This window comes from Zootoca vivipara, chromosome 14 (genome assembly GCF_963506605.1).
Source record: "Zootoca vivipara chromosome 14, rZooViv1.1, whole genome shotgun sequence".
NCBI classification, from domain to species: Eukaryota; Metazoa; Chordata; class Lepidosauria; order Squamata; family Lacertidae; genus Zootoca; species Zootoca vivipara.
The window spans coordinates 19,101,098-19,127,997 of record NC_083289.1 but is presented as its reverse complement, the minus strand read 5'-3'; the positions used below and the strand labels follow the sequence as shown (position 1 = coordinate 19,127,997).

General features: G+C 44.4%; 1 protein-coding gene across 3 annotated transcripts in view; it reads right to left on the bottom strand.

Moving 5' to 3' along the window:
• NTRK3 (neurotrophic receptor tyrosine kinase 3) overlaps positions 1-26,900 on the bottom strand; it is a 416,191-nt gene that overhangs the window by 44,651 nt on the left and 344,640 nt on the right. For all 3 annotated transcript variants that reach the window (XM_060282684.1, XM_035131834.2, XM_060282685.1), the window contains exons 13-15: positions 23,239-23,369; positions 16,715-16,887; positions 12,184-12,427 (exon numbers count right to left, since the gene is read on the bottom strand). In XM_060282684.1, the coding sequence (XP_060138667.1) occupies positions 12,184-12,427; positions 16,715-16,887; positions 23,239-23,369 (548 nt within the window). The remainder of the gene's footprint in view (positions 1-12,183; positions 12,428-16,714; positions 16,888-23,238; positions 23,370-26,900) is intronic.

Here is a 26,900-nt window from a genome sequence, read left to right as displayed (position 1 = left end):
GGCTCTTCAAGTTTCAAAAAGGAAGGGAGGGTGGGAGTCATTAACAGTTTGTGGGGCTTTTTTCTGTTAGGTGTAAATGAGGGAGAAGAGAGAACAGCCAGAGAGAGAGAGAGAGAAGCTCACTAGACACTTACGAAAGCTACTACAGAACAACTCCCCTTTTTGGAGGGGGGGCTGTGTTGTGGGCAGCGACCCGAGACCTCCCAGTGACCCGGCTGTGGGCAGAGGAATGCTGCCCACATCATTAGAACTCCCACATCACGCCCCCGGCTGACCAATCGGGTTAGCCGGGGGCGTGGCCACGTGGTGTTTAAACTGCAGTGCGGCTGGACAGGGCAGCTTCCATTTGTCTCCGCTGTCGGATCTCCCAGCCCCAGCCCCAGTCCTCTTTTCTTGTGTTGCTTGACTATGGCCTTACTATAACTAATGTCGGTCGCCTGATTGTCGGGTAGGAACTTTTCCACTTGGCAAATTGGCACCAGCCATTTGGTTTTCTACCTACCTAGTTTCAATCGTCACAACTTTGTAAGGTAAGGCATTGGGTAAGCCTTGTCATGTGAGGGGCAGTTGTTGCCTCTGGCCTGTCCCTCCACGTTAAGGGGTATCCCATTAAAGGGATCCAGGGGTGTGGTTCCTGACCGAGGCCTGGGAGTGGGCTATGGCCATGACACAACCCCATCGGTGACCCTGGGGGTGCTCAATTGATGTACATCATACGGCTCCCCCTATCGGTGGTTGACCCTCACGGGACTCCTGCAGACAGGCAGGAGTCAGGATATAGTCTTGCTTCACCCAATTGCCTACCGTAAGCCAAACCGCTCACCTCTGTAACCAATAAAGTTGTGGCCTGATTTATCCCAACATACAGTATTCGTGTCTGTGTGTTTACGTCTGAGGGAACTGCAGGGCCCGGAGCCTCACCACACAAGGGCTTCTACTGGGAGCATCAGTCAATTTCACTTTGTTCCTCATATATCCAGTTCAGGTCTCCACATTTCCACATCAGTTAACTTATTTTTTCTTTAAAGTGTCCTCACCAGCATTTTAGTAAGACCATAGTAAGAGCCCTGCTGGGTTAGGCCAACAACCCATTTTGTCTAGCATCTCAGAGTGGCCTCCCAGATGCCCAGGGCAACATCACGAGAAGGATGAGCACAAGAGCCCTCTTCTGGGGGTTCCCATCAACTCATATAGAGAAGCATTTCTGCCTTCAACCATGAAGGCAGAGCATAGCCACTAGGGCTAGTAGCCACAGATAGAGGTATCCTCCATGAATCTGTCCAATCCGCTTTCAAAGCCATCTAAGTTTGGGGTCATCACTTGACTTCTGCACAAGCAAGTTTCATGGTTTAACTATGCACTGTGTGAAGAATTTCTCTTAGTATACACATTTTTCCATGCAATTTGTTTCAATGCAAAATTTCTATGCAATTCCCCCTAACACAATGCAGTTTTATTTCCACATATATATGCATCTCTATGCACACTTTACCCCAGTGCAGGCACTTTTGTATATATCACTTGGCTGGAGAACTGCAAATAAGTGCAGACTTCAGCAAGCACAGATTGGGTAGGTTTGCCTTTGAATGTGAACTGAACTGAACTGGATTTTTCTCCTCCCATCCCATGTTGGAGAGATCTGCATTGGGATTTTCAGAGTGGCCACCATTGCTTCTCAAGTTGTGTGAAATGCCGCAAAGGCATCACCCTAGTGTTATTTTTGGAAGTCCCCTCTCTTAACTGGTATAGAAAGGTCCGTAGCTCAATGGTGGAACACCTGGTTTCCATGCAGAAGGTCCTTGGTTTAATCCCTAGCATTTGCAGGTAAGACTGATAAACATTCCCTGCCTGAAACCCTGGAGAACTTCTGTCAGTCAGTGTAGACAATTCTGAGCTAGATGAACCAACAGTTCATCTCATTATAAGGCGGCTTCCAACTTCCATCAGAGATGCTTGCATTCTTTGACCCCGAATAGCTGCCTTAAACACTTGGGAAAGAATAGCTGCCTCATATCACTTGGGAAAGAAAGAGCAAAATGATTCTGCTGGGAGGCAAGTAATAAATGGCTTGTTAGATACTGAGGCATCTAATTTGTACTCCCTCTTGTCCCAAATACCTACAAGGCTACTGACAGGTGCCCTAATGACAGGGTTGGGATCACAAGCAGCTCTTCAACCAACTCTATTTAACTGGAAATGGCCGGCATTTCACAGGTCATTATTTCTTCAGTTTTAATCAAGGGGAAAAGGGCCAGAAGCTCATTTAATTAGCATCAATCAAATAGGAGGGAATGATAGAACTCCTGAAGGGCAGGTGAGGAATCGATTTATCCAGTTATGCTGCAGCTAGATTTCCAAGAGTGGCCTAGTAACCATATATATATACCGCTAAATATACCGCAGCGGAATTTCAAGCAGCAATTTTCACATACCAAAAGAAGAGGGTATGCCTGCATTTGTGGACTGAGTCGCAGCCCAAGAAGAAAGAGGGCTGGTATCTCATAAGAAGAGCTTGGATCAGGCCAATGACCCATCTAGCCCAGCATCCTAATCTCACAGTGGCCAACCAGATGCCGGTGTGACACCCTCACTCTCTTCCCATGTGGCTTCCAGCAACTGGTATTCAGAAACACTGCTGCCTCCAGAAGTGGTGGTAGAACATATAGCCATCATGGCTGGTAGCCACTGGCAACCTTCTCCTCCATGAATATGTTCAGTCCCCTTTTCATGTCACTGCTTACTCGCCTGCTCTCTAAACTAAAATGTCCCCAAAGCTGCAGCCTTTGGGAGTCACTCCATCTCATTCAATGGGGGGGGGGTGTCACATCTGAACTGCTTAAACTTATGGGCTATTGGCCATGCCCTCCCACATTCATCAGATGCAAATAGGGACATTGTCTATTTGCTAGCTCTTAATAATAAGAGCATAATCTTTGTATACTCTTTATGAAAAATGTTCTTATATGTGCACAAGGATGTCCATTCAGTTCAGCAGAAGGAACAAATCTAGATACACCCAGAGATATTTACCAGGGTCGACTTTATCCAGCAAAATGAACAGGGCAGCTCATAGGAAGGAGAGAATGCCATCTGTGAACTGGATCTGGTTTGAGGGCAGATGTTTTCAGCTACCTTGGATTTAGCAGCAATCTCATGGTTTTGGATGAAAAACCCTCATTAAGGAATGCCACAAACTCCTGAGCTTTTTAGCTTCTGGTGGCAAAAGCTGCAAATTCTCTATAGCAGATAAGTATCCTGAACAGACAGGAGGGTTTCTGGTTACTGCCAATGGGGGGGGGGGGAGAGAGATGCAAGCTGAATGTGCAAGGAGATAGACAATCAAGCTCACTGAATGCAATGCAATGCACCCTGTAGTGAAACACAGTGATTAAGAACTGCACTGCAATAACTGCACATCAGTATTTGCAGATAAATGTCTTAATCACGCACTCTCCTAAAGGGAGAGAAGGTGCACATCTCTGTGGAAATAAAGGGGCTGGTTTCACGTACCTCTGCTTCTAAGGAAGGGATATCAATAATCCAATCCACCCCTGCCTGTGACTTTGAAATGTGACGGTTGCCAGGATCAAAACAAAATAAAAAAATTCCTTCCAGTAGCACCTTAGAGACCAACTAAGTTAGTCATGGGTATGAGCTTTCGTGTGCATGCACACTTCTTCAGATACACTGTAACAGAAGTCACCAGACCCTTATACTGTATATAGTGAGAGGGTGGGGAGGGGTATTACTCAGAAGGGTGGTGGGAATGGGTGATTGGCTGATAGGTGTGGTAAACCTGTTGACAACTGTTAAGGACTGCAATTGGTCTTACAGGAAAAACCAAGGGGTTTTTCATGTATAATGTATAATGTATAATGAGATAAGATAGTTTCCTTTTGACGTTTTCCACTGCTCGAAATGTTATCTCCAATTGTGTGTGTGTGTGTGTGTGTGTGTGTGTTTCTTTTTTAAAAAATGATTTTCCAAATCATAAAACAAAACCCTCTTGCCTTGTCAAAGCTGGATACACAGCTGAACTCATTCCAAGGTGATCTGAATAGGAAAAGGATGCATCTGTCTTCAGGCAGAACATAGAGAGACTTATGGGGAGAAGAAGGCTGATGTTGCTGCTGCTTTTGTTACATAAACGTCTGTTTGTTGTACACAGACGTGTTGCAGGAAATTAAGCAGTTCACCTTTGCAAAGCGCTTTGCATCCCACTTAGGCAAGAGCCAGATGGTGCTTCTCTCCCTTTGTTTTAAAGATTAAACAAAAAACAAAAAACCACCAACTCCCAAGCAATGAAAGCAAAGAGCCAGGCGTCAAGCCTGAGCCCAGAATGTATTCATGCATCCCATCACTTGTGCTTAGTAAAAATGCAAAATGTGTGCAATTACAGGCACATACATACAGACAAACACACCTAACCAGAGCCATGCAGAGAGGTCTGGTGGGTTTTAATTAACTTGGCAGCCTGCAGTGAGCTTTAGACCTGTCATGTCAATGTCAGCCTTCAGATGGAATTCTCCACAGCCTATACCCCAGAAAATGATAAATTGCTGCATTCTCCAGGGAAAACTCAGCATGGACGCTCACAGGAACATTTCAGTGAAATCACCTGGAACTTGCTTTGGGTTCTTGCCCTGGGAACTGAGAATCTGAATCCATTAAAAGGTTGTTCTCAATTGCTGAGAGACGCTTCTGCTTATCACCGAAGGGTATGTTGCTTAATTCAATCCTAGGTAAGGAGCTTTTCTGCAATGATTATGGAATGCCCTCCCCAAGGAGGTGTGTCTGATACCAACATTACAAGCATTTTTGGCACCCGGTGATGACCTTCCCATTTGCCCAGGCATTTTTAGCATATTTGGATTGTGGGGGATTTAGTTTGCTCTATTCTGCATTTTAGTTTTTCATGTTTTTGTTTGACATTGCCGGAAGAAATATCAACAACCTCAGGTATGCAGATGACATTAAGATTGCCGGAAGAAATATCAACAACCTCAGGTATGCAGATGACACAACCTTGATGGCAGAAAGTGAGGAGGAATTAAAGAACCTTTAATGAGGGTGAAAGAGGAGAGTGCAAAATATGGTCTGAAGCTCAACATCAAAAAAACCAAGATCATGGCCACTGGTCCCATCACCTCCTGGCAAATAGAAGGGGAAGAAATGGAGGCAGTGAGAGATTTTACTTTCTTGGGCTCCTTGATCACTGCAGATGGTGACAGCAGTCACGAAATTAAAAGACGCCTGCTTCTTGGGAAGAAAAGCAATGACAAACCTAGACAACATTTTAAAAAGCAGAGACATCACCTTGCCTACAAAGGTCCGTATAGTTAAAGCTATGGTTTTCCCAGTAGTGATGTATGGAAGTGAGAGCTGGACCATAAAGAAGGCTGATCACCGAAGAATTGATGCTTTTGAATTGTGGTGCTGGAGGAGACTCTTGAGAGTCCCATGGACTGCAAGAAGATCAAACCTATCCATTCTTAAGGAAATCAGCCCTGAGTGCTCCCTGGAAGGACAGATCGTGAAGCTGAGGCTCCAATACTTTGGCCACCTCATGAGAAGAGAAGACTCCCTGGAAAAGACCCTGATGTTGGGAAAGATTGAGGGCACTAGGAGAAGGGGACGACAGAGGACGAGATGGTTGGACAGTGTTCTCGAAGCTACGGACATGAGTTTGACCAAACTGCGGGAGGCAGTGGAAGACAGGAGTGCCTGGCATGCTATGGTCCATGGGGGTCACGAAGAGTCGGACACGACTAAACCACTAAACAACAACATCTTTTTGTTGAGTTTCTAAATCGTATTGATGTTTTGTTATGAATCAGTTTAGCACACTATCCTGGAAAAACTTGATCAAAGGGAAATTAAGAAACATTTGCTCATTTTAAATAAGTGAATAAAATCAGTTGTGACCTGAGCCTGAGACGGCCATCCAGCCATTATAGCAAGCCATGTGAATGACAACCTCCTGCGGTCCTGTGGAAGCAGAGGCTTATCAATGCAGTGATGATCTGCACTACATGGCTGGTGGGCTGGATTTCATGGGCTGTAAACTGAGTGTGCCTGATCTAAGGTCACAGCCAAAGTGTGTGTGGAAAGGTAAAGCTCATCAGGCACACTCTCACACCAGGATGGCATCATAGAGAACAGCCTTCCCAGTTCTCATGCCCTACAAATGTTTATGACTCCTGTAACGGATTAGCCCTAGTATGGAAGATTTATTAAACCCTGGATTAGAAAGAGTTAATCCATCTCCAACTTAACGGACAGCACATCTTTTGGAGGCGGGACGGTTCCCGGTTCAAAAGAGGAGGGGATAGCCGTTTGGAGAGGGAGAGGGGAGTGTGGGGACAAAGGAGGGAAGGAGAAGGGTGTGAAGTGAGGTTAGTGGTGGTTTAGGTTAGGCTTAGGTGAACTTGGAGTTAAAGTTTGACAGAGTTAGTGTACAACTGTAACTAAGTTTGTAACCTTATGAATCGTTAAGAAACCCTATGTTCTCAAGAAAATTCATCTTTGTTGTGCCAAGGAGAATCGTCTCAGTTGTTCCAGCAGCGTATCAAAACTCACAGAGGTGGAGACTCAGAAGAGGGCAAAACTTACCTCAGGGAAAAGGGGGATAGTTTGTGTCCTAGAATCACACAAAAGGGGCAATAGGGTGAAAAACTAGAGTGCCACAAATTTGCCAAGGTGAAAAGGCAAACTGATACAGTGGGGATGCTAGCTGGGGGGGGGGGGCTTTACTGTAGGCAAGAGGTTGTTCATTTAAGTAGCTCTGAGTTTTAATGAGATCAGGCCACGAAAGCTGGAATTAGACTCTCCTTACTAAGAAGCCCAGAAGTAGTGAGAGGTTTATTTTAAGGCGAAAGGAGTTGAGTGGGGGATTGCTTCACCCCCTGGACCCCTTCGTCTCATAATTTATTGACAGCATCGGAGTTTCGTTGCAACTCCCATCAGTCCCAGCCAGCATGGGCAATGGTCAGCAATGATTGGGGCCATAGTCCAAAACATCTGGAGGGTAGCAAATTGGAGAAGTCTTGCCTAGTGACTAGAGTCACATAGTAACTACACCAATGATTGTACTGGCTTTCTGCCTCTCCCCACATGAACCCACTGAGATCATGTGTTAATAATCTGAGGTCCTTCTCTGTGTGCCCGCTCTGAGGGAGGTGCGGACAACAACAACACAATAACAAGGCTTCTCAGTGGTGGCTCCCCACTTATGGAATGCTATCTCCTGGCATCATCATTCATTACCTATTGTTGTGGGGTGGTTTTTTTGGGGGGGAGGCTGTATGTCTGAGTCCCTTAGTCCCTTCTAATTCCTGAATCCAACCAGGATCCAATTGCTGTAATAGACAAGTTTCTTGGTAATGGCCCCCTAAATATGGGTTGTAAGGGTATCAAAGAAAGTGGTTGTGTGCCAGAGGATAAATGGGTGGGTCTCCCTCCTGGGTGGGTCTCCGTCCTAGGTGGGTCTCCCTCCCTTAGCCTTCTGCTAGTTAGAAAGACAAAGCCAGAGCTGTGTGTGTGTCAGCCTGAAGATGAAAGCAGGCTGGACAGCTGAGAGACAGAACCATGCCTGATCTTTGCTGGGATCCAAGGCTGTGGCCATGGGAGAAGTCAGACCTTCTTGGCATGTTAATACTCTGAGCCCCTCCACTGTAGGCTGAGGTTGCATATATGTGTCAATAATTCAGCTCCGAGGGGCTTCTGCCGGATCCCTCATTGCTAGAAGTGAAGCTACAGGGAACCAGGCAGAGGCCCACCCTGTGGAATGCCCTCCCACCAGATGTTAAGGAAATAAACAACCATCTGACTCTTAGAAGACATCTGAAGGCAGCCCTGTTTAGGGAAGTTGTTAATGTTTCATATTTTATAGCTTTATTATTATTACTACTAATGTTCTGTTGGGAGCCATCCAGAGTGGCTGGGGAAACCCAGTCAGATGGGTGGGATATAATCATCATCAAATAATAATAATAATAATAATAATAATAATAATAATAATAATAATAAATAAATGTTCATCATCATCAATAAACCATATACCATAAAGACACCACAGTCTCCACTGTCCCTCATTCCAAGGAAACCTAACCCTGGGTAAGCGCCTGGAACCCCTGGAATCTTGCACCGCTCACAGATTAAGGTAGCATGCAACATTCTCTTTCCCATTTCCTTTCCACCAGGTTTTTGACCTTTCATTATCTGTGGCTTTTGTCAGTGGGTGGGATGCTTTAGGCCTGCCTTCTTATCAATATGAATGTATTTTTAGCATTTATTCTCTTTTAGTTTTATGTTGGTTTCAATGCATGTACTATTTTTTTGTAAGTCGCTGCAAGCTACTTTTGGAACAACAACAACAACAACAACAACAACAACAACAACAACAACAACAACAACAACAACAACAACAACAACAAAGTGCTGCAGCAGGACCAAAGAGAACAAAGTTCAGAGTCTCACTTAGCCATGTAGCTCTTTGGATGACCTTAAGCAGCAATCACTTAGCATGGCTAAAACAAGGCAACAACAAAGGAGAGGCTGACTAAACATCAGGAAAAACTTTCTAACGGAAAGAGCTGTTCAACAGTGGAACAGTCTCCCTCAGGAGGTTGTGTACCATCTGTCATGGATGTTTTAGCTGAGATTCTTCACTGCAGGGGGTGGACTAGATGGGGACCCCTGGGGTCCTTTCCAGCTCTATGATTCTATGAACTCTATGTACATTGCTGTGCGTTCCTTAGATAAAGATTTCCTAGATGTTGCTGGGGAGATACCAGAAAGTGATGTGGATGGATGGTGGTCTCACATACTTCTTAATGCCCTATTTGGGTGCAACACACAGCAGTTGTAGATGCTGTGGCAGCATCCAGGTTAGATTACAGTTAACATGCTTTACGTGTGGGTGAGCATCCTGCAGTTTGCCTCAACGCTCTCCCCACCCCCCTACCCCACCCCCAAAGGGTTAGAAATAGCTGGAAATCAAATAAGGCCAAATACTTAGGGCCAGTGCACTGGACCATCCCGTTCCTGGTTCTTGGTTTTCATTCTGCCCATAGTAACCACTTCCTGTTCATGATTAACCGATCCTCGGACTTGCTCTTCATGGCCGGAATTGTCTTTTGTCCTTTCCCCGGCACCACTCAGCATACATTTGAAGAGATTTGCAGACAGGGGTCAAATATTGCAGACCTTGCCTGTCAGATAACACGTTTGCCATAAGAGACCTTCCTCCTCTTGCCCCCGAACCCAAGCTGCAGGAGCTTATCTTGCATCCTTCTGAACCTTCCCAAACGATGGTGTCCAACCATCTACCACCAACAAATTATTCCCTTGTCTGAATTGTGTTCGGTGCTGAATGAAGTGTACCGAGGTCGGTCCTAAATTGCCTATTATTTCCTCTCCCATATTTTATGCACAGTTATCAGTCTCTCTTCCAGTTGCCTTTTCTGTAAGCCCCGCGTATTACGTTTCCTTAATCTCCCTCTGCAGGTCATGGCCTCCAATCCTTTAATCATCTTTGTTGCCCTCCACTGGATTCTCTTTAATTTATCAATGTCTTTTCGTTAATGAAAGACACAGAGAAAAGAAAGAGAATGGAATGTACAACTTGTTCCGCTGTAGCGATGCCTGTTTCTAGGGAAGGGAGAGAGAGAGAGAAAGAGAAAAGAGGGAGGGGTGTCGAATGCATGCTGCGGAGTAAAGGATAAACATGTCAGAAGGGCAACATGTGGATTAATGAGGGCATTGTAAATGCATAAGAAATGGCTAGAAAGGGGGGGGGAGATTACAATTCTATGTATTTTCTAGGGAATGTCTGCTGTTTCTAGCACTATGATTTTTGGACAAGGGGTGACTCTTGTAGGTTAAGAATAGATCTTCATGTACATTCAAAAGCACTTTCCCAATTTTTTTTTTTTAAAAATGAGAAATTAAGCCCAGCCCATTGCTAGACTTCTGAACTGCAAACAGTATGGTGTAATGGCTAGAGTAGAGATGGGAAACATGTAGCTCTCAAAATGTGGTAGCAGCTAGATAGCTCAGCTGGTTAGAGCGTGGGGCTGATAATGCCAAAGTTGCAGGTTCGACCCCAGCATGGTACAGCTGCTTGATTGTTATGGTCCCTTTGAATACTACAATTCTATGATTCTATGACCATCACTTTTATCATCCCTGACCATCGGCCATGCTGGCTGGGGCTGATGGGAGCTGGAGTCTAACAACATCTGGCGGGTGACTGGTTATTTGCTTCTGCATTAGAGTGGTGGACTGGGACCTGGGAAACTAGGATTCAAATCCCTACTCAGCCATGAAGTTTATTGGGTGACCTTGGACCAGTGAGAGCCTCTCAGCCCAACCTACCTCACAGGGTTGTTGTGAGGATAAAATGGGGAAGAGAAGGGGAAGTGTGTGTGAGTGCCACCTTGAGCTCCTTGGAAGAAATTTGAGATAGAAATGTAGTAATAAACAAACAATCTACCTAGAAAGTGCTTTGTGGTTCATAGGTAGGTGAGTGGCCTAAGCATAGGTGTGGATTATTTAGTGCATGAAAATTAAAATGCAGGAGTTGTTTCACTTGAAAAAGCCATCATGAGCATGAGACCATCCTAGAACACAGGTAGGAAACCTGTGTCTTTCCAAATGTTAACGGAATACGACTCCTACCACTCCTGACCATTGGCCATGCTGGCTGGGCCTGATTCATAGCTGCCAAGTACCCTGTTTTGCCCAGGAAACCCCTGTATTTTCTTACCATTTTCTGCTGGTCTCCCGAATGGATTTATCTCCCATAAATCCCCCGGAAAGCAGCTCCTGCCGGCGCCCATGTTTCTGGTGCCACTCTGCCCATTTCCAAAATGGCTGCGGTGCCAGAAGTCGTTTCTACGCATGTCCGGAAGTGCGCAGAAGCGACTTCTGGTACTGTGGACATTTTGGAAATGGGCAGAGTGGCTCCGGAAGTCGCTTCTACGCACTTCTGGACATGCGTAGAAGCGACTTCCGGTGCCGCGCCGCTGCTGGTCCCAGATTTTTCAATCCGGAATTTGGCAGCTATGGCCTGATGGCAACTGGGAGTCCAACAACATCTGGGAGGAGACATAGGATCCCTAACACTGATCTACAAATTCCACTTGGACTGCTGAATGGAATGTTCTAATCATTAACATCTCACCGACTGCAGTAATTTCCATTTTTTAATGAAAATGATCGATCAATCCACAATTCTGCCTTTCTTCAGAATATAGCTGTACTCTGTTGGTTCAGCTCTTTCCAAAATTACTAATTTACTTAGCCACAATACCCCCCCCAACTGAGTGTTCCCCAGTCTACCACATGGGAAAATTGGTTTCCAGGATCCTTGAGTCACCCCTCTCTGCCCACTGCTTATATCATCATGGACCGCTGAGGCCCATTCTATACATATAGTGGAATCAAAGGGTCATACCTTACCTGGACCTCTTTACTTCAATCTATCAGTTGGAGTTTGTTATGTCTTCAGGCTCAGCTGAAAGACTGGGGTTGCTTACAAACATCCTGCATACTGAGCAATCACCCGTATCTATTTGCCCAAAGTTTGAGGGTGGTTAAACATCCAGTTGTTTATTGAATACTCAATTCTGATCTGTTTGCAAGGGAGGTGCCACAGTGTTGCATCAAAGCAATTGTTGCCCCCACACATGCCAGTGCATTTTTGTGCCACTTTCCTTATTCTCTGTGGCAGCCCCCGAGTTGTGGGGTGCCCTCCCCACAGAGGTGCATCTAACTTTTTCACCGTACACTTGAGATGTCTGTTTGCAGGGCACACCCTATTCCTCTGATTGCGATCTGCTTTAACTGTTTCTAATTTTAATTTGTTGTAATCTGGCCATGGCACTTGCTGGTAAAGGGTGGTTAGTAGCAATAATAATAATAATAATAATAATAATAATAATAATAATAATAATGTTCTCCCCTGTTATTAGACTCAAGCCTATGGGGTTCTGAGGCATGCTGCTTCTGAGAATGGAAACTTTGTTCAACTGCCATCACTAATAACTAGCGATAGAGCTGCCCTCCATATTGTACCAGGCTTGGGTGAGGAAAGATGGGGTAGATGTGGAAACCTTCTGCAATGTCATTTCCCAGCTTTTGTACCACCCCCTCCGGGCTCCATTACTAGAGCCACCTTACCCTGTAGTAATCGGTGCTGTAGACGTCTCTGGACATCCCAAAGTCTCCAATCTTCACCAGCAGGTTAGCTCCAACCAAGCAGTTCCTCGTGGCCAGGTCTCTGTGTACAAAGTGCTGGGAGGCGAGGTAAACCATCCCTGAAGCGATCTGGCTGGCGATTTGAAGCATTTGAGAAAGGCCCAGCTCCCCTTTCGCATGCCGAGGCTGCCCATCCACGAGGATCATCGCATCTGGGCCGTGTGCCCTGTGGAAGGCAAGAGAGGGTAATGTTTAGGTGGAGTCTCCTCTTTTTTCGCAAGTTGAATCCATTGGTTTGGGTTCTACCTGCCAGAGCAACAGAAAACAAGCTTGCTCCATCCTCTATGTGGCAGCCCTTCAGATATTTGAAGAAGGCTATACAGTGGGACCTCGACTTATGAATTTAATCCGTTCCGAATGCACACTCGTAGGTTGAAAACTTCGTAAGTCGAGTTTCCCATAGGAAAAGCGGTTTCCCATAGGAATGCATTGGAAACGGAAAAAAATCCATAAGTCGAGGAAACCGCATCTAAAAACTCGTAAGTCAAGGAAACTGCATCTAGCTACGAACAGGTTTTCTGTTCGGATGTCGAAAAAATCGTAAGCACGCAGCCACTTTTCCCGCTCGTAACTCGAAAATGTCGGAGGTCCCACTGTATATCCCCTCATATCACCTCTCAGTCTTCTCTCCTCCAGGCTAAAAATATTGTGATATGGAGAATGGAGAATTAATAGAGGTTCGGGAAACTTACTATCCACATTAAACAATAGTATTCATGAACCCCTGGTCAGTTTTCATCATCCACCCCAGTTCATAGCCCAGCATGGAAGCAGAACGGTGAAAATGCCTAATATGTGGCGAAGGAAGGACAATGTTGCTGTGGCCTCCTGTCTCTTTTATTAGATACAACAGCAACATTTCCTTTGTGTTTCTCTCTTCTGGGTTCGTTTGAAATCAATCCTGGCATTTCACCCTCTTCAACAGCAGCAGCAGCAGCAGCAGCAGCAGCAGCAGCAGCAGCAGCAGCCCCGCAGAGAGTGAACAAATTGAAAAATGCCTGTGCAGATGGATCCCTCCATCTTGACATGGAGCTAAACTCTGAGAGCAACAAGTTCTGACTTGCTTGCATCCTGGAATTTCTCTCTCTGATAAGCTTGAGGCATATGTGGAGGGGAGGGAGGGGAAGGAAGACAGATATGACATGGCGGCGACAGATTTCTGCCAAAATATTTCAGGTTCAGCTGTTGAAGCTTTTCACGGCTCTCCTTCAGATGCTTTCCAAAATGCATTGTCGAGAGAGAGAGAGAGAGAGAGAGAGATGACAGGGCTCCACAAATGGGGATGTGACAGGTCAAGTGGCTTGCATTGTTAGGAGTCGCCTATAGTGGAAAAGCCGAGTGCTGAGGACAGGTCTAGGGCTGACACAGGGATGCTTGAGGAATTTGATCCTTGTGGATTATGGTATGAGCTGACCTGGACCACATTAACACAATATATTTATAGTACTATGATACCACTTTAAGCTCTCATGACTCCCCCTAAATAACTCTGCGAGCTATAGTTTGTAAAGGATGTTAGGAGTTGATTGGAGACCCTTATTCCCCTTACAGGGGATTGATTGCTAAACACACCAACTAAACCAGTGTTTTCCAAATTTGGGTCTCCAGCTGTATTTGGACTACAATTCCCATCATCCCTGACAGCCGGTCCTGCTATCTAGGGATGATGGGAGTTGTAGTCATGGAACAGCTAGATACCCAAGTTTGTGAAACACTGTTCCTTTTAATCCCCCCCCCTGTTCCTTCTTTCATTAGTTTCTTTTTTATTTCCTGCAGAATTGTTTGTTTTATTGTCTTGTGAAAACTTCAATACCCCCCCCCTCAAAAAAAATCACCTTTCTTCCCACTACTGGGGTGTGTGTGTGTAATAACTTTATGAGATCACCTCCAGTCATAACTGCCAAGTTTTCCCTTTTCTCGCGAGGAAGCCTATTCAGCATAAGGGAATTTCCCTTAAAAAAGGGAGAACTTGGCAGCTATGCCTCCAGTACCAGAAGTTCAAATAATAGGTGCATAATGATTGTCGTTCACAGTCTGGCCAATGTCCAAGAATTCTCTAAATGTACTGCAATACTTTTTCATCTGTACAGGTTTTTGCTGGCTCCAGTAAAGCCAGAAACAGGATGATGCTTTAGTACTTTCCAGGTTGTAGCAATTGTATTAATTTTAAGTGGATATTCTGCACTATACTGTGTCACTAAATCTTTCTCTCTAAGTATGTGTGCATGTTTTATGGCTTTTTTGTGATGATAACAACTGGTACGGAACACTGTCACCTCTTTTATATATATATATTTTTGTTTTCTGGAAGCAAGGATCTGGAGGAGGTCTGGAAAGAAGCCCCTTAGTTAAGAAAATAAGAAGAGTCTGCTGAATCAGGCCAATGGCCCTTGTAGCCTAGCATCCTGTTCTCACAATGACCAACCAGAAGCCTGTGGGAAACCCACAAGCAGGATTTGACCTCAAGAGCACTCTCCCCTCCTGTGGTTTCCAGCTACTGGTTTTAAGCTGCTGCCATTGGAGACAATAGCCATTACAGGCACATGGAGGCTTTCATGAACATGTGCCTCATTTAGATGCTAATGCATGCAGTGAGCCTTTGCCTTCAAATGTATGTCTGTTTGCTGTTGACAAGTAGAGGATGGGATTTGGTGAGGGAATCATGGTGTTTTAATTACACGGAGAGAAAGGCATTGAGGAGAACTAGAAAAACCCAAGGTGGATTCAGAGGCCCCTGTCTCTTTGACCTTGGCAACATGGGGGGAATTGCCAATATTCCTTTGTTAAATCTAGTGGAACAAAGCTTTTGGATTTTTGCTAGCTTGTCAGAGTGACTTGGAAAATGCATTTAATCTCTCAAAGTCTCCCCAATCCAAGGCAGACCTATAGGGCTGGGAAGGAAAAACAAAGAACTACAACATCAAGAGCTCTGATGCTTCAAATCACCTCTAATGCTACCACAGCCCGCAGGTTCTGGTTTTCTTTCAGAAGGGGAGTGGGGTCCCTCAAAATGCCTGTGTTGCTAATAGACATCTCTTTGGATGCTTCCCAAAATGTCTTGTCCTTTTAGATGCCAGCTAAAATAAATGGCAGCTGGGAAAAGGGATTTATTTGTCCCAGTCATGAGTCAGATTCCACAGCTGGAGCACTTTGCCTTGGCAAATGTCGCAAGGACTGCTTATGGGTCATTGTCTGCATTGTTAACACATTTATGCTCCCACTGAATAAACGCAATGGGGGGGGAACACACACACACACACACACACACACACCTCTAGCTTCCGATTTTCTAAATACAGTATGAGGAGCTAACAACTGATCTTTATTTAAGGGCATGTTCCACCCCATGAATACTGAAAATCTTATACCCCACAGATCATTGCATTGTACATAATAACAGAGGAAGAGCCCAACTGGATCAAATCAAAATGCCCCATCTTGTCCTGCAGCCTGTGGCCCATTAGATGCCCATGGGAAGCCCACAAGCAAAGCTTGAGTGTAGCACTCTCACAACTTGTGATCCTTAACAGACATTGCCTCTGACAGTGCAGTGAGAGCATAGCTATCATGACTAGTAGCTTTGATTGCTTGGTGTTTGTCAGAATCCAAGGATAAATGAAATACTTATAAGATAGTCTGGCTGAAATTTTCAGTGAGCAGGACAAGACTAAGTGATGCTGCTGCTGCTGCTGCTGCTGCTGCTGGTGGTGGTGGTAGTGGTGGTGTTTCAGCCCAGCAGTGGCTAACCAAGCTTGCCAAAAGAGCCACTGATGAAGTAAAAGATAATGTGAGTCCAGTGCATCCTAAAGTTCTGCATGTCTTGGAATGACCTACACAGAGCTGTGGAGTAATCAGCAAATTGGTGGAGAGCTAAGAAGGAAGAGGCAATAAGAGGCAGAAGGTATAGATCAGACTCTGTGCCTGTTAGGGGCTGCCAGGGATAGGACCAGAAACGTTTGAGCTATCAGTACTCCAGGACACAATAGTTCACATCAAAACAAAATATAAATGGAGTGGATAAAAGAATAGCAAAGTCAGTTGCAGCAATGGTCCAATCTAGCCAAGGCAACTGTCCTTCCCATGATGGTCTATGGGGGAAAAGATGGGTTTTCAATTGTTGCTGGGAACTTGACATTGTGTCAATCATATTTCAAGTAGGAGGGCATTCCATAGTCGGAGTGTCACCACAAAATAGGCCCTTTCTCAGGTCAATGCATAGCTGATTGTCCTTAGATTGCAAGGAGGACATCGACTGTTGATGTTAGCTCAATGACAGTTTGGTACAGGGAGAGATACCCCTTCAGATATTTAGGCCCCAAGTTGCCCAAGGCTTTAAAAGTCATTATTAGCACCTTGGTGGGGCACAATTCCCACTTCAGAAGGCTTTATGGCTCTTTGAGGTCTCTCCTTAAGAACTCTAAATCATTGTAAACCAAGCTTGTTCAGGATTTACCTCAGAAACTTATTCAGGTCTCCGTGTTTCATGTACTCAAATACCATTATGAGAGGGTCTCCATCACCACAGACACCATAGAACTTTACAATGTGGTCATGCTGAAGATTGGTGAGAAGTTCTGCCTCCCTTTGGAAATCCTTTCGGGCAGCCAAGGTTGGGTCTTTTAGGGCCTGAGGGAAAGAGGAGGATACAAAGACAAAATGAGGAAGCTAACAAAGGCCACTTTCCTCCTAAGCTTTAAGCCTGTTGAAATTGAGTAAATACAGATTACCACCTATCAAATGGAAACTTCCTATGGTGTGCAAATAACTAGCATGTGACCCCCCACAGAGTTGCCCAGAAGGTTGAAATGGTCCCCCACTCCTGATATAGTGGGAAGCGTGACACACTGTGATCCATTCAGAAACAATGCCAGAATATCACCAGATATGAAATTGTATGTGTGTTTGACCCAATCTCAAATCTCATTGCAGTGGAATTTCCACAAACCCATCTGTGAGAGAGCAGGAAACAGCCTTCAAAGGTAATAGCTTCCACTTATTTCTAGCTCAGTCAGAATTGGAAAACCATGAACCCAGAATTTGAAACCAATTCTCAATGAGGGGCAGAAAACACGATAGCTCCTTATTACAACTCCCCTGAACTAGTCCACCCATTTACTTTGGAAGAGCTGAATTTGCTGTTTTTTATTCTGTCAATTGATGTGTTGGGGTGTGTGTGTCATCTCTACTGCATTTCCCCCCCAAATCCTGTTTTCATTCCCTTTGGTTTACCGTAAATAGTTTTTTGAAAGAATGAGACTCAAATCTGTATTCTTCTTGAAAATGGCTCCTCAACCACACTCATGGTTTGTCATGATTAGGTACTTTTGCCAATTGCACGCATGGAATTAATAATACTGGAGTGGCTTTGGGTTTATTTAAGAATTAGTTGAAAGCATATTACACCTGTGTCTGGTATGTTTCCTCATGAAGACACAGCTTTCAACTACAGATGAATATGCTCTCAGGAATTCTTCATTGAGGATTTCAATGTAGGGGGAAAGGGGGATTTTTGATTCAGTCTACATTTTTAAAATAGGTTGACCTAATTCCTATGACCTATAAGTCCCACACTTATATAAAGATCAGAATGCAGCTATTAATCAGTTTATGCACCACTCTGAATTTTATGATGCATTTTCAAAGAAAATGTGCACAAAATTAATATTTTAGAACTACACGGAGAAGCATATAAAAATGCATATTTTAGGGGGGAAATGCATCACAAAGCATACACAATACATACTGTATTTTCAAGGGAAATGCATTAGATTCATACAAAAATGGTTTGTTTTAGGAGAATACTCTCAGAGTGCTAGAAAAAGTGTACTTTAGGAGGAGGTGCATACAATTTAAACACATTTTTCTGTTCTTTCCCCCCTTTTTCTTTTCTTTTTGCAAAATAAGCCAGAATGTAACCAGCTTACAATTGAGCACATGTCAAACTAATATGGATCTAGCCAGATCTGCTCATCCCTAACTCAGTGTCAAATATTCAGCATATATTTCATACCTGTATTTGACACTGGATGATAACTTTAATATGATGACTTTAATATGGCATCATAACTCATATCCAACAGTATGTGATTGCGGTCATGTAATTATATTTAGTATTTTACCATTGAATAGCTGGCAAGCAATGGTACTGAGCACCTGACATTAATCGATAGGTGATGAGTGCCTGAGATCACATCTTTTCCTCTCCATCATTTGCAATCTGGACCATAGCTCTCAGTGACAGACCTCAGGCTTAACACAAAGAAGGGCCAAATTTCCATCCTTGGTGCTTCCAGGTAGGCTTGTGAAAAACTCCTTTCACAAAGCCGGTATAGCTGTTGCCAGTCAGTGTACAGCAGGCACCCCCAAACTCCAGCCCTCCAGATGTTTTGGACTACAATTCCCATCATCCCTGACCACTGGTCCTGTTAGCTAGGGATGATGGGAGTTGTAGGCCAAAACATCTGGAGGGCCACAGTTTGGGGATGCCTGGTGTACAGTGTAGACAATAAAGAGCCAGGAAGACCAATGATTTAAACTTAGGAGCTTCCATTGCTTCTATGATGCTTCTCAATCTTGCCTGCTGCTGACCTGGGCATTGAAAGAAGAAATGGGGCCGATATGAGGCTGGACAGCTGGTGTGGCCCTTAGAATGAAATAATTTGATTGCATTTTGCCACACTGCGTAAGGACCTGCCTGAAAGATCCCCTTAGGACTGAAAAGTGAGGCAGTCATTAAATGAATAAAATAATAGGAGTGACATTTTCTTTATCTTCGTTATTATTCCATGCTGACAAAGAGCGAGAGGAACAGGCCACTTCCCTTTGCTCACCACCTCATAAAAGCATGATGTGTGAAAACAGTCTGAATGGAATCGCGGAAAGCATTTGAAGACATAGCAAGAGCTATTGCAGATTGAATCCATCTTACTTGACGTCTCTTCAGAAGTCTGACTCTATTGAGTTAGACTCTCAAAGAAAACCATGTCAAGTTGGTCTCCTTTGCCAAGGTGTGAAGTGTCATACGGAGGAACGGCATTTGAAAGAGAAACTTTTCTCTTTTAAAACAGAGCAGACTTTAAACACACACACACACACACACACACACACACACACACACACACACACACAACCTAAACCCCAGAATCTCTGCCTTATCATTCTAACCCACATCTATTCAAAAATCACATAATTTCATTTTAATTTTCCTCCCTTAGGAGATAACCTGACTAGAGACATTTAGATGGATGATTCAGATAGATGATAGTGCAGTGCACAGATGGAAAAACATCCATTCTCATCTTGGGCCCTTGATTACTTTCAGCCATTTAATATCTTCATGATGTTGTTATCATGCCTTAAGAAACTTAGAGGTGCCTCTTGTATTTTCGTCACAACCCTGTGACACACACACACACACACACACAACCCCCAAATGCTTTCTAATATTAGGGGTGGACCAAAACCTTTTGCCTTGCTTTGTGTTCCTTTTTCTGATCACTGAAAAAAGGCCACCTGGTTTTGCTTCACCCATTGCAAATCTATATGGGTTGTTTTCACCTCACCTCAAAAAGGATATTGTAGAGTTGGAAAAGGTTCAGAAAAGGGCAACCAAAATGAGAAAAAGTTGCAGAGTTTGGGACTTTTTAGCTGAGGAGGAAAGGCAAGTATGATGTGACATGAGAGGGGTTTATGGAATTATGCATGGCGCGGGGGAAATGGACAAAGAAACATTTTTCTCCCCCATGCACAACACAGATTAAAGGAAATCTTCCTTCACGTAGCACATAATGAAACTGTAGAATTAGCTCCTACAGAAAGCAGTGGTTGCCACCAACTTGGATGGCTTTAAAAGAGGATCAAACCAATTCCTGGAGGATAAGCGTATCAATGGCTACTAGTCATGAAGGCTATGATCTGCCTCCACTGACAGTGGCATTGAGTCTCTGAGTGTCACTTGCTGGGAATTCTGGCTCGGTAGAGTGCTGTTGAATTAATGTCTAGCTTCTGTGTTTTCCATGAGTATCTGATCAGGCACTGTAGGAGCAAGATGTTGGACTTGGGGGGGGGTATGTTCTTAGCATTGTTTACATATTTAGGCCTAATGCTATAGTGTAGCTTAATCCAGATGCTGTCTCTGTTGCGAGGAAAGTTTGCTGCTGCTATTTTTTGCTGGCCACAGAGGGTCTTCCATTGCTTATTGCTGATTTTAATTATTATAGATTGTTTTTCCAATCCTGTCTTCTTTGTAAGCCATATATGTAGCATTTATTGATTGGCATCTACATAAATTTGATAAATAGTTATCAAATATTGACTCAGAAGTTTTGCTGTGAAATTGCTTCAAGATATTTTATGGGAAGTGACTCATAAATGAAATTAAATTTTAGAAGTGGGCATTTCCCATGGTTTCCCCTATAGTTTAGAACACACTTCCCTTTGTGATTCATGAGGCGCCAGAAAATTTAACAATCGCTATTAGAACTGGAGCCCTGTGAGGAGAATATAAGTCTTTTAGCAACTCTTGATTCTTACCAAACTACAATTCCCATGATGCTTTGGGGGAAGCTATAACTATATAATAATGCTTTAAATGTAAGCTTAGGGTGTGACTTTGTTATGATATTTCAAGGGGATCGGGAACTGTAGGGATTGGATCAGGCATCCCCCAGACTTCGGCCCTCCAGATGTTTTGGACTACAATTCCAATCTTCCCCGACCACTGGTCCTGTTAGCTAGGGATCATGGGAGTTGTAGGCCAAAACATCTGGAGGGCCGCAATTTGGGGATGCCTGGATTAGGTCCTGGAACCATCAGTTCTGTGCAGCTGGGCAACTAAATATCAACTATGGTGACAGGTAAGAGGGTTGGCCTTTTAAGTCTCTGAACTTGTCTACAAGGCAGGTGGAGCTTGGAGAAAACAGTCTGGAGACAGGGGCTTTAAAGGCCCCCATCTGCTCCCAACTTTTTCCAGTTGCTTGCTTGGAGCTGTCCATGGTCCAGCAGCTTTGTTTTGTAAGAACATAAGAACAGCCTGCTGGATCAGGCCATTGTTCAATCTAGTTCAGCATCCAGCTCTCACCATAGCCAACCAGATGCATGTAGGAAGCCAGCAAGCAGGACCAAAAACAAGAACATGATTCCCTACTGTGGTTTCCAGAAAATGGAATTTAAATGCATTAAATGCAGGTAAAAAGGTAAAGGTAAAGGACCCCTGGATGGTTAGGTCCAGTCAAAGGTGACTATGGAGTTGTGGTAGTCATCTCGCTTCAGGCCGAGGGAGCCGGCATTTGTCCACAGACAGCTTTCAGGGTCATGTGACCAGCATGAATAAATTGCTTATGGCGCAACAGAACACTGTGATGGAAGCCAGAGCACACGGAAACACCATTTACCTTCCTGCCGCAGCAGTACCTATTTATCTACTTGCACTGGTATGCTTTTAAACTGCTAGGTTGGCAGAAGCTGGGACAGAGCAATGGGAGCTCACCCCATCAGGCGGATTCGAACTGCCAACCTTCCGTTCAGCAAGCCCAAGAGGCTCGGTGGTTTAGACCACAGCACCACCCGCTTCCCTAGAGCAGTGATGGTGAACGTTTTAGAGACCAAGTGCCCAAACTGCAACCCAAAACCCATTTATTTATCGCAAAGTGCCAACACAGCAATTTAACCTGTATATCTCATTTTTCCTGTGTGTTTCTCATCACTTTATGACTGCTGTTGTAATAAATAATCTTTCATAAAGTTATTGCATTACATTCTTTATTAACATAAGGGTCTGGTGGCTTCTGTTTCAGTGTATCTGATGAAGTGTGCATGCACACGAAAGCTCATACCAAAATAAAAACTTAGTTGGTCTTTAAGGTGCTACTGAAGGAATTTTTTTATTCTTTATTAAATTATCTTTCCATCGATATATAATTTTATGGTATAACTCAGTGCTTTGTCCCTAAAATAATGTTTAGGGGTTCTCTCATTTTGATTCAATAAAATCACCATCGGGGAAAACAAATACAGTCCAAATCAAGAAAAATAAATACAGTGAATTTCTTCTCCAATTTAACTGACAAAATGTTTAGGGGTATGTGTCCCCCTGTGTCCCCACAGGAAAAATCACTGGTATTACTATTAAAAAAGTGGTATTATGAGCCATCAAACCTCGGAAATACACTTTTCCCAGAAGGTTCCACCATTTTGGCCACTACACTAGTGTACACTGGGGGGGGCTGTATCAAGAGCCACCCTCTCCCAATTTTTAATTGGGTATAATAATTATTGTCTGTGTGTGCACATACAAATACACACAGACAAACACAAACAAAATAAATAAATTAATTAATATTCCCCTCAAGAAAGACGGCTGCTTCATCATGCCTTTGCATCAGATGTCAAGGAAATAAACAACTATCTGACTTTTAGAAGACATCTGAACACACCTGCCAAGTCCTGGACTGCAGAATCCGGGACCAGCAGCCGTGTGACACTGGAAGTTGCATAGACGCAACTTCCGGTGTCACTTTGCCCATCTATGGGCACCAAAAATGGCTGCCGCCGACACCAGAAGTTGCGTCTACGCACTTCCGGACATGTGTAGACGTGACTTCCGGCTCCGGCCATTTTCGGTGCCCATAGATTGGCAAAGCAGGAAAAAATGGCCACCGGCAGGAGCGGAATAAGGGAGAAAAGCGGGAGATGAACTGATACGGGGGACCGCCGGGAAACGGTACGGAAAAACGGGGGTTTCCCGGGGAAAACAGGGTACTTGGTAGCTATGCATCTGAAGGCAGCCCTGTTCTGGAAGTTTTAAATGTTTGAAGTCCCCCCCCCTCCCCGGTAAGATTAACCGCTGCAGTGAATCCTTAATAGGAGACTACCCAGAATAACTCTGTACCACCTGATACCTCCAACTGTGTTCCAAGCAGCTACAAATACAGCCTCTGCTTATGTGTGGAGCAGAGCCTGGGTGTCCTTGGGATTTACCTTCACAGCCACGAGCATCTTGTCCTTGGTGGGGCTGAGGTTGTAGCACTCAGCCAGGAACACCTTCCCGAAAGCACCTTCGCCGAGCTCCCTCTTCAGAATGATGTCTCTCCTCTTAATATACTGTACATCTGTAGGCAGCAAGGGGCGGGAGGGAGGGGAACCAGGAATTAATGTTAATGCAACAAATAATTTCATTTCCACCACCCAGTAGGCTCTCATTAATTTTCATTTGCAAAAAAAAAAAAAAGAATATGACCCTTTTGTTTCATTGTATTTGCAAAGTCTTGCCTGTTTATCTCTCACTCTCCAGCTTTGCAAAGGAGGCAGAACTTTGCTAACTACCCTCAATAGCAGGGACATCCCACCTTGTTAAGATGCCCCATCCGTTTTAAGTGCTTTGCAATTTAGAGAGAGCCAGCCCCCTTCACTGAAGGTGGCTGGACTATTGAATGTGTCTCCATTTGATTGATCATTCTTTGTTTTCAAAACTAGTCTCCCATCTTTTCTAGCTGGGGGGTGGAGGACTGCTTAGAAAGGTCAAAACCGAGTGCAAGTGAAATTCCCACTGACTAGAGCAGGATTGGGTCATTTCAGGCCCCAGTACTTTTCTTTTAGCCCTCGCTCCATCCTGCTACTGGCCTTGCTTTGCACCTGCCTTGAGGTATTTTGCCTGGGTGGTACCTGTCACTCAGCATGTGTCCTTGAATGTCTCTTTCTTGGCTAGATGGAGGAGAGAGCAGTGTGTGTGTGTGTGTGTGTGTGTGTGTGTGTGTGTGTGTAGAAATTAGCCAACTGTTCAAAGCTAACACCCATTGCTCCGCCCACATTTTCCTCTGGCCCAGCCCACCGCCGGCAAGTGGCCCTTGGAAGGTTTCCTGGAAGAGAATGTGGCCTTCAGACTGAACAAATCTTCCTCCTCAACCCTACACTAAATTATGAAGGGCAGGCAAGCAAAAGTTGCATCTCATCAAGTCAAGTTCTCCCATTATATTGCATCCTGACTTGTGCTTCTCAGCATGTCTGCTTGCGAATTTGTAGGTCAGGCCCCCGCAAGAAACCACCCATGAGATTATTCTTCATCCCCAGTGCTCTGTTTTATATTACAAGTGGACTGTGCCTGTCTTGGTGGCTCCTGAGATGTGAGAGAACAGAGAAAATGACAGATTACTACTGATGCTTATAAGAGCAACACGTTGCTTTTTAACATCAACTCATGCCAAAGTAACTCATCTTCATTTGGGGGGTGGGGATGGAGAGACACGGGCACTTCTTTCCTTATGAGAAAGCCAAAGGTTTGGAAACCAAACATCTTAATGGCTCTCAAACAATTAAGCCTGCTAATTAGAAGATTACGGGCTGGCATAAAAGCTACCAAGTCTAGACATCTTTTGCTTGTTTGAGGAGAGTGATGGTGCCTGTTTGCATAACCAACAGTCCTCAAAATGGCTGATGGTGCTTCAGAGAATTCGCTGTGACCTTTTCATTAATTGTTTAATGGGCAACATAAATAAATAAAAGCATGTACTGAAATTAGCAATATTAGCGATATGAAGGCACTGTGTGGTAGCCAGAATGAGGGGTAAATGAAACCTACTGGGGGAATCCTGTGTTTCTGTGCTGATCTACAGCAGAACATTTATCAAAAGTCTCCAATGTTTCCATGCGTGGGTATCTGCCCACTTTTGCAATGCAGCATAGGTTCTGTAGTTTTTATGGTATACCACAGCTCCATTTCAAACACACACACACACACACATGAATTTCAAGGAAAATTGCATTTGGTAGATCTTTTGGTCCTGGAACAGCACAGTCATCCTGTAACTAACAAGCTGCTGCCCTTGTGAATTCAAGAGTTCCTTTTCCCTTTAGAGCTAGTCTACACAAGCAGCAGATCATGTAGGAAGAGAAAAGTGCCACTACAGACTGTAAACATGGCCAAATTATTGTATTTTTGTGTGTGTAAAAAAAAAAACCCAGCAAAACAAGAAACTTTCCTGCACACTGAAGACTTTGTTGCAGGAAGGCGTGAAACTTGTGTTTCGGTATGGATTGTGTCTGCTTGCTTGAGTGCTGGAAAATCAAAGATGTGGCCATCCAACCTGAAATCTTGCATTCTACAGGAACACACTTAGCATGTGATTTTGTTATTTTGGTAGCACTTACGCCATAGGAATCTGAGCAGTTTGGTTTTTTTCCAGTCATGCTGGAGATATTATTAATGAGACAGTTTTATGAAAGCTATTTTGTTTGCAATCAATAAAGACGCAATCAAAGCTCGGTTTTGTCATCCCAGCTTCCAGCATGGCCGACTCACCTGGTTATCTCGCCGGAAATAAATAAATAAATAAAACAGGACAGCACATTATGGAGCATCCCGGAGGCTTCACTTAATCCAAAGACACACAAATGAGCAGAAATGTTTGCCATCCATCAAGATCGATCCCTCGGGGAGCGCTGACTGAGGCACAGCTGAGCCTAATGTAAACCTCTCGCTGCTGCAAACTTTTGAGTCTTCATAGGGTCCCTGGACCATAAAGAAGGCTGATCGCCAAAGAATTGATGCTTTTGAATTATGGTGCTGGAGGAGACTCTTGAGAGTCCCATGGTCTGCAAGAAGATCAAACCTATCCATTCTGAAGGAAATCAGCCCTGAGTGCTCACTGGAAGGACAGATCCTGAAGCTGAGGCTCCAATACTTTGGCCACCTCATGAGAAGAGAAGACTCCCTGGAAAAGACCCTGATGTTGGGAAAGATGGAGGGCACAAGGAGGAAGGGACGACAGAGGATGAGATGGTTGGACAGTGTTCTCGAAGCTACAAACATGAGTTTGACCAAACTGCGGGAGGCAGTGGAAGACAGAAGTGCCTGGCGTGCTATGGTCCATGGGGTCACGAAGAGTCGGACATGTCTCAATGACTAAACAACAACAACAGGGTCCCTGGCAGGTCAGTTACTGCCTACTGTGGGTGAAGGATATACCATCCTTCACCCACAGATCTCAAGGCAGTTCACAACATTTAAATACAAAATAAAAGTTCAAAATGCGTAATAAAAACCAGAACAAAACAACACTACTGGCGGAGGAAGAGGGGGGCGGGGGGAGCGCACCGCCCCTGGAACCCTGATCCCGGTGGGGTGCTATCGCGGTTACTCCCCCCCCCGCGCGCGCGCTGAGCGCCATGCCTCTGCAAACAGCGGATTGCGCCCCCAGGACAAACACCAGCCATGTCCCCATCTGCTCTCCACCCCCGGTGCTGGAGCATGAAGCTCCGCCACAACACAAACTAATAACCCCACCCCCTCCCACAAACACATTTAAAAGGGTAAAGGATGTAAAAAATATAAAAGTCCATTCTGCTGCAAACCTAGAATGCTGCTCTAAAGGGAACCATTGCTTCATCTCGCTCAGTACTGTCTACACTGAGTGCATTTCTTCAGTTTTAATTTTTATAAATGTTATATTTGGTGCCCTTCAGTTACCCCCCCCCTAATGCTTTTGCACCTGTCGGAAGATAGGAACAAATAGGCAAATCTGTCCATTTTGTTTTCTCATTTTTCTACTTTTGACTTCCGTCCTCAGTTCAACATCAGTTTGCATTAAAATAAATAAATAAATCACACACATCCTCATCAGCAGTGTACTGCTAATTTTTCCAAT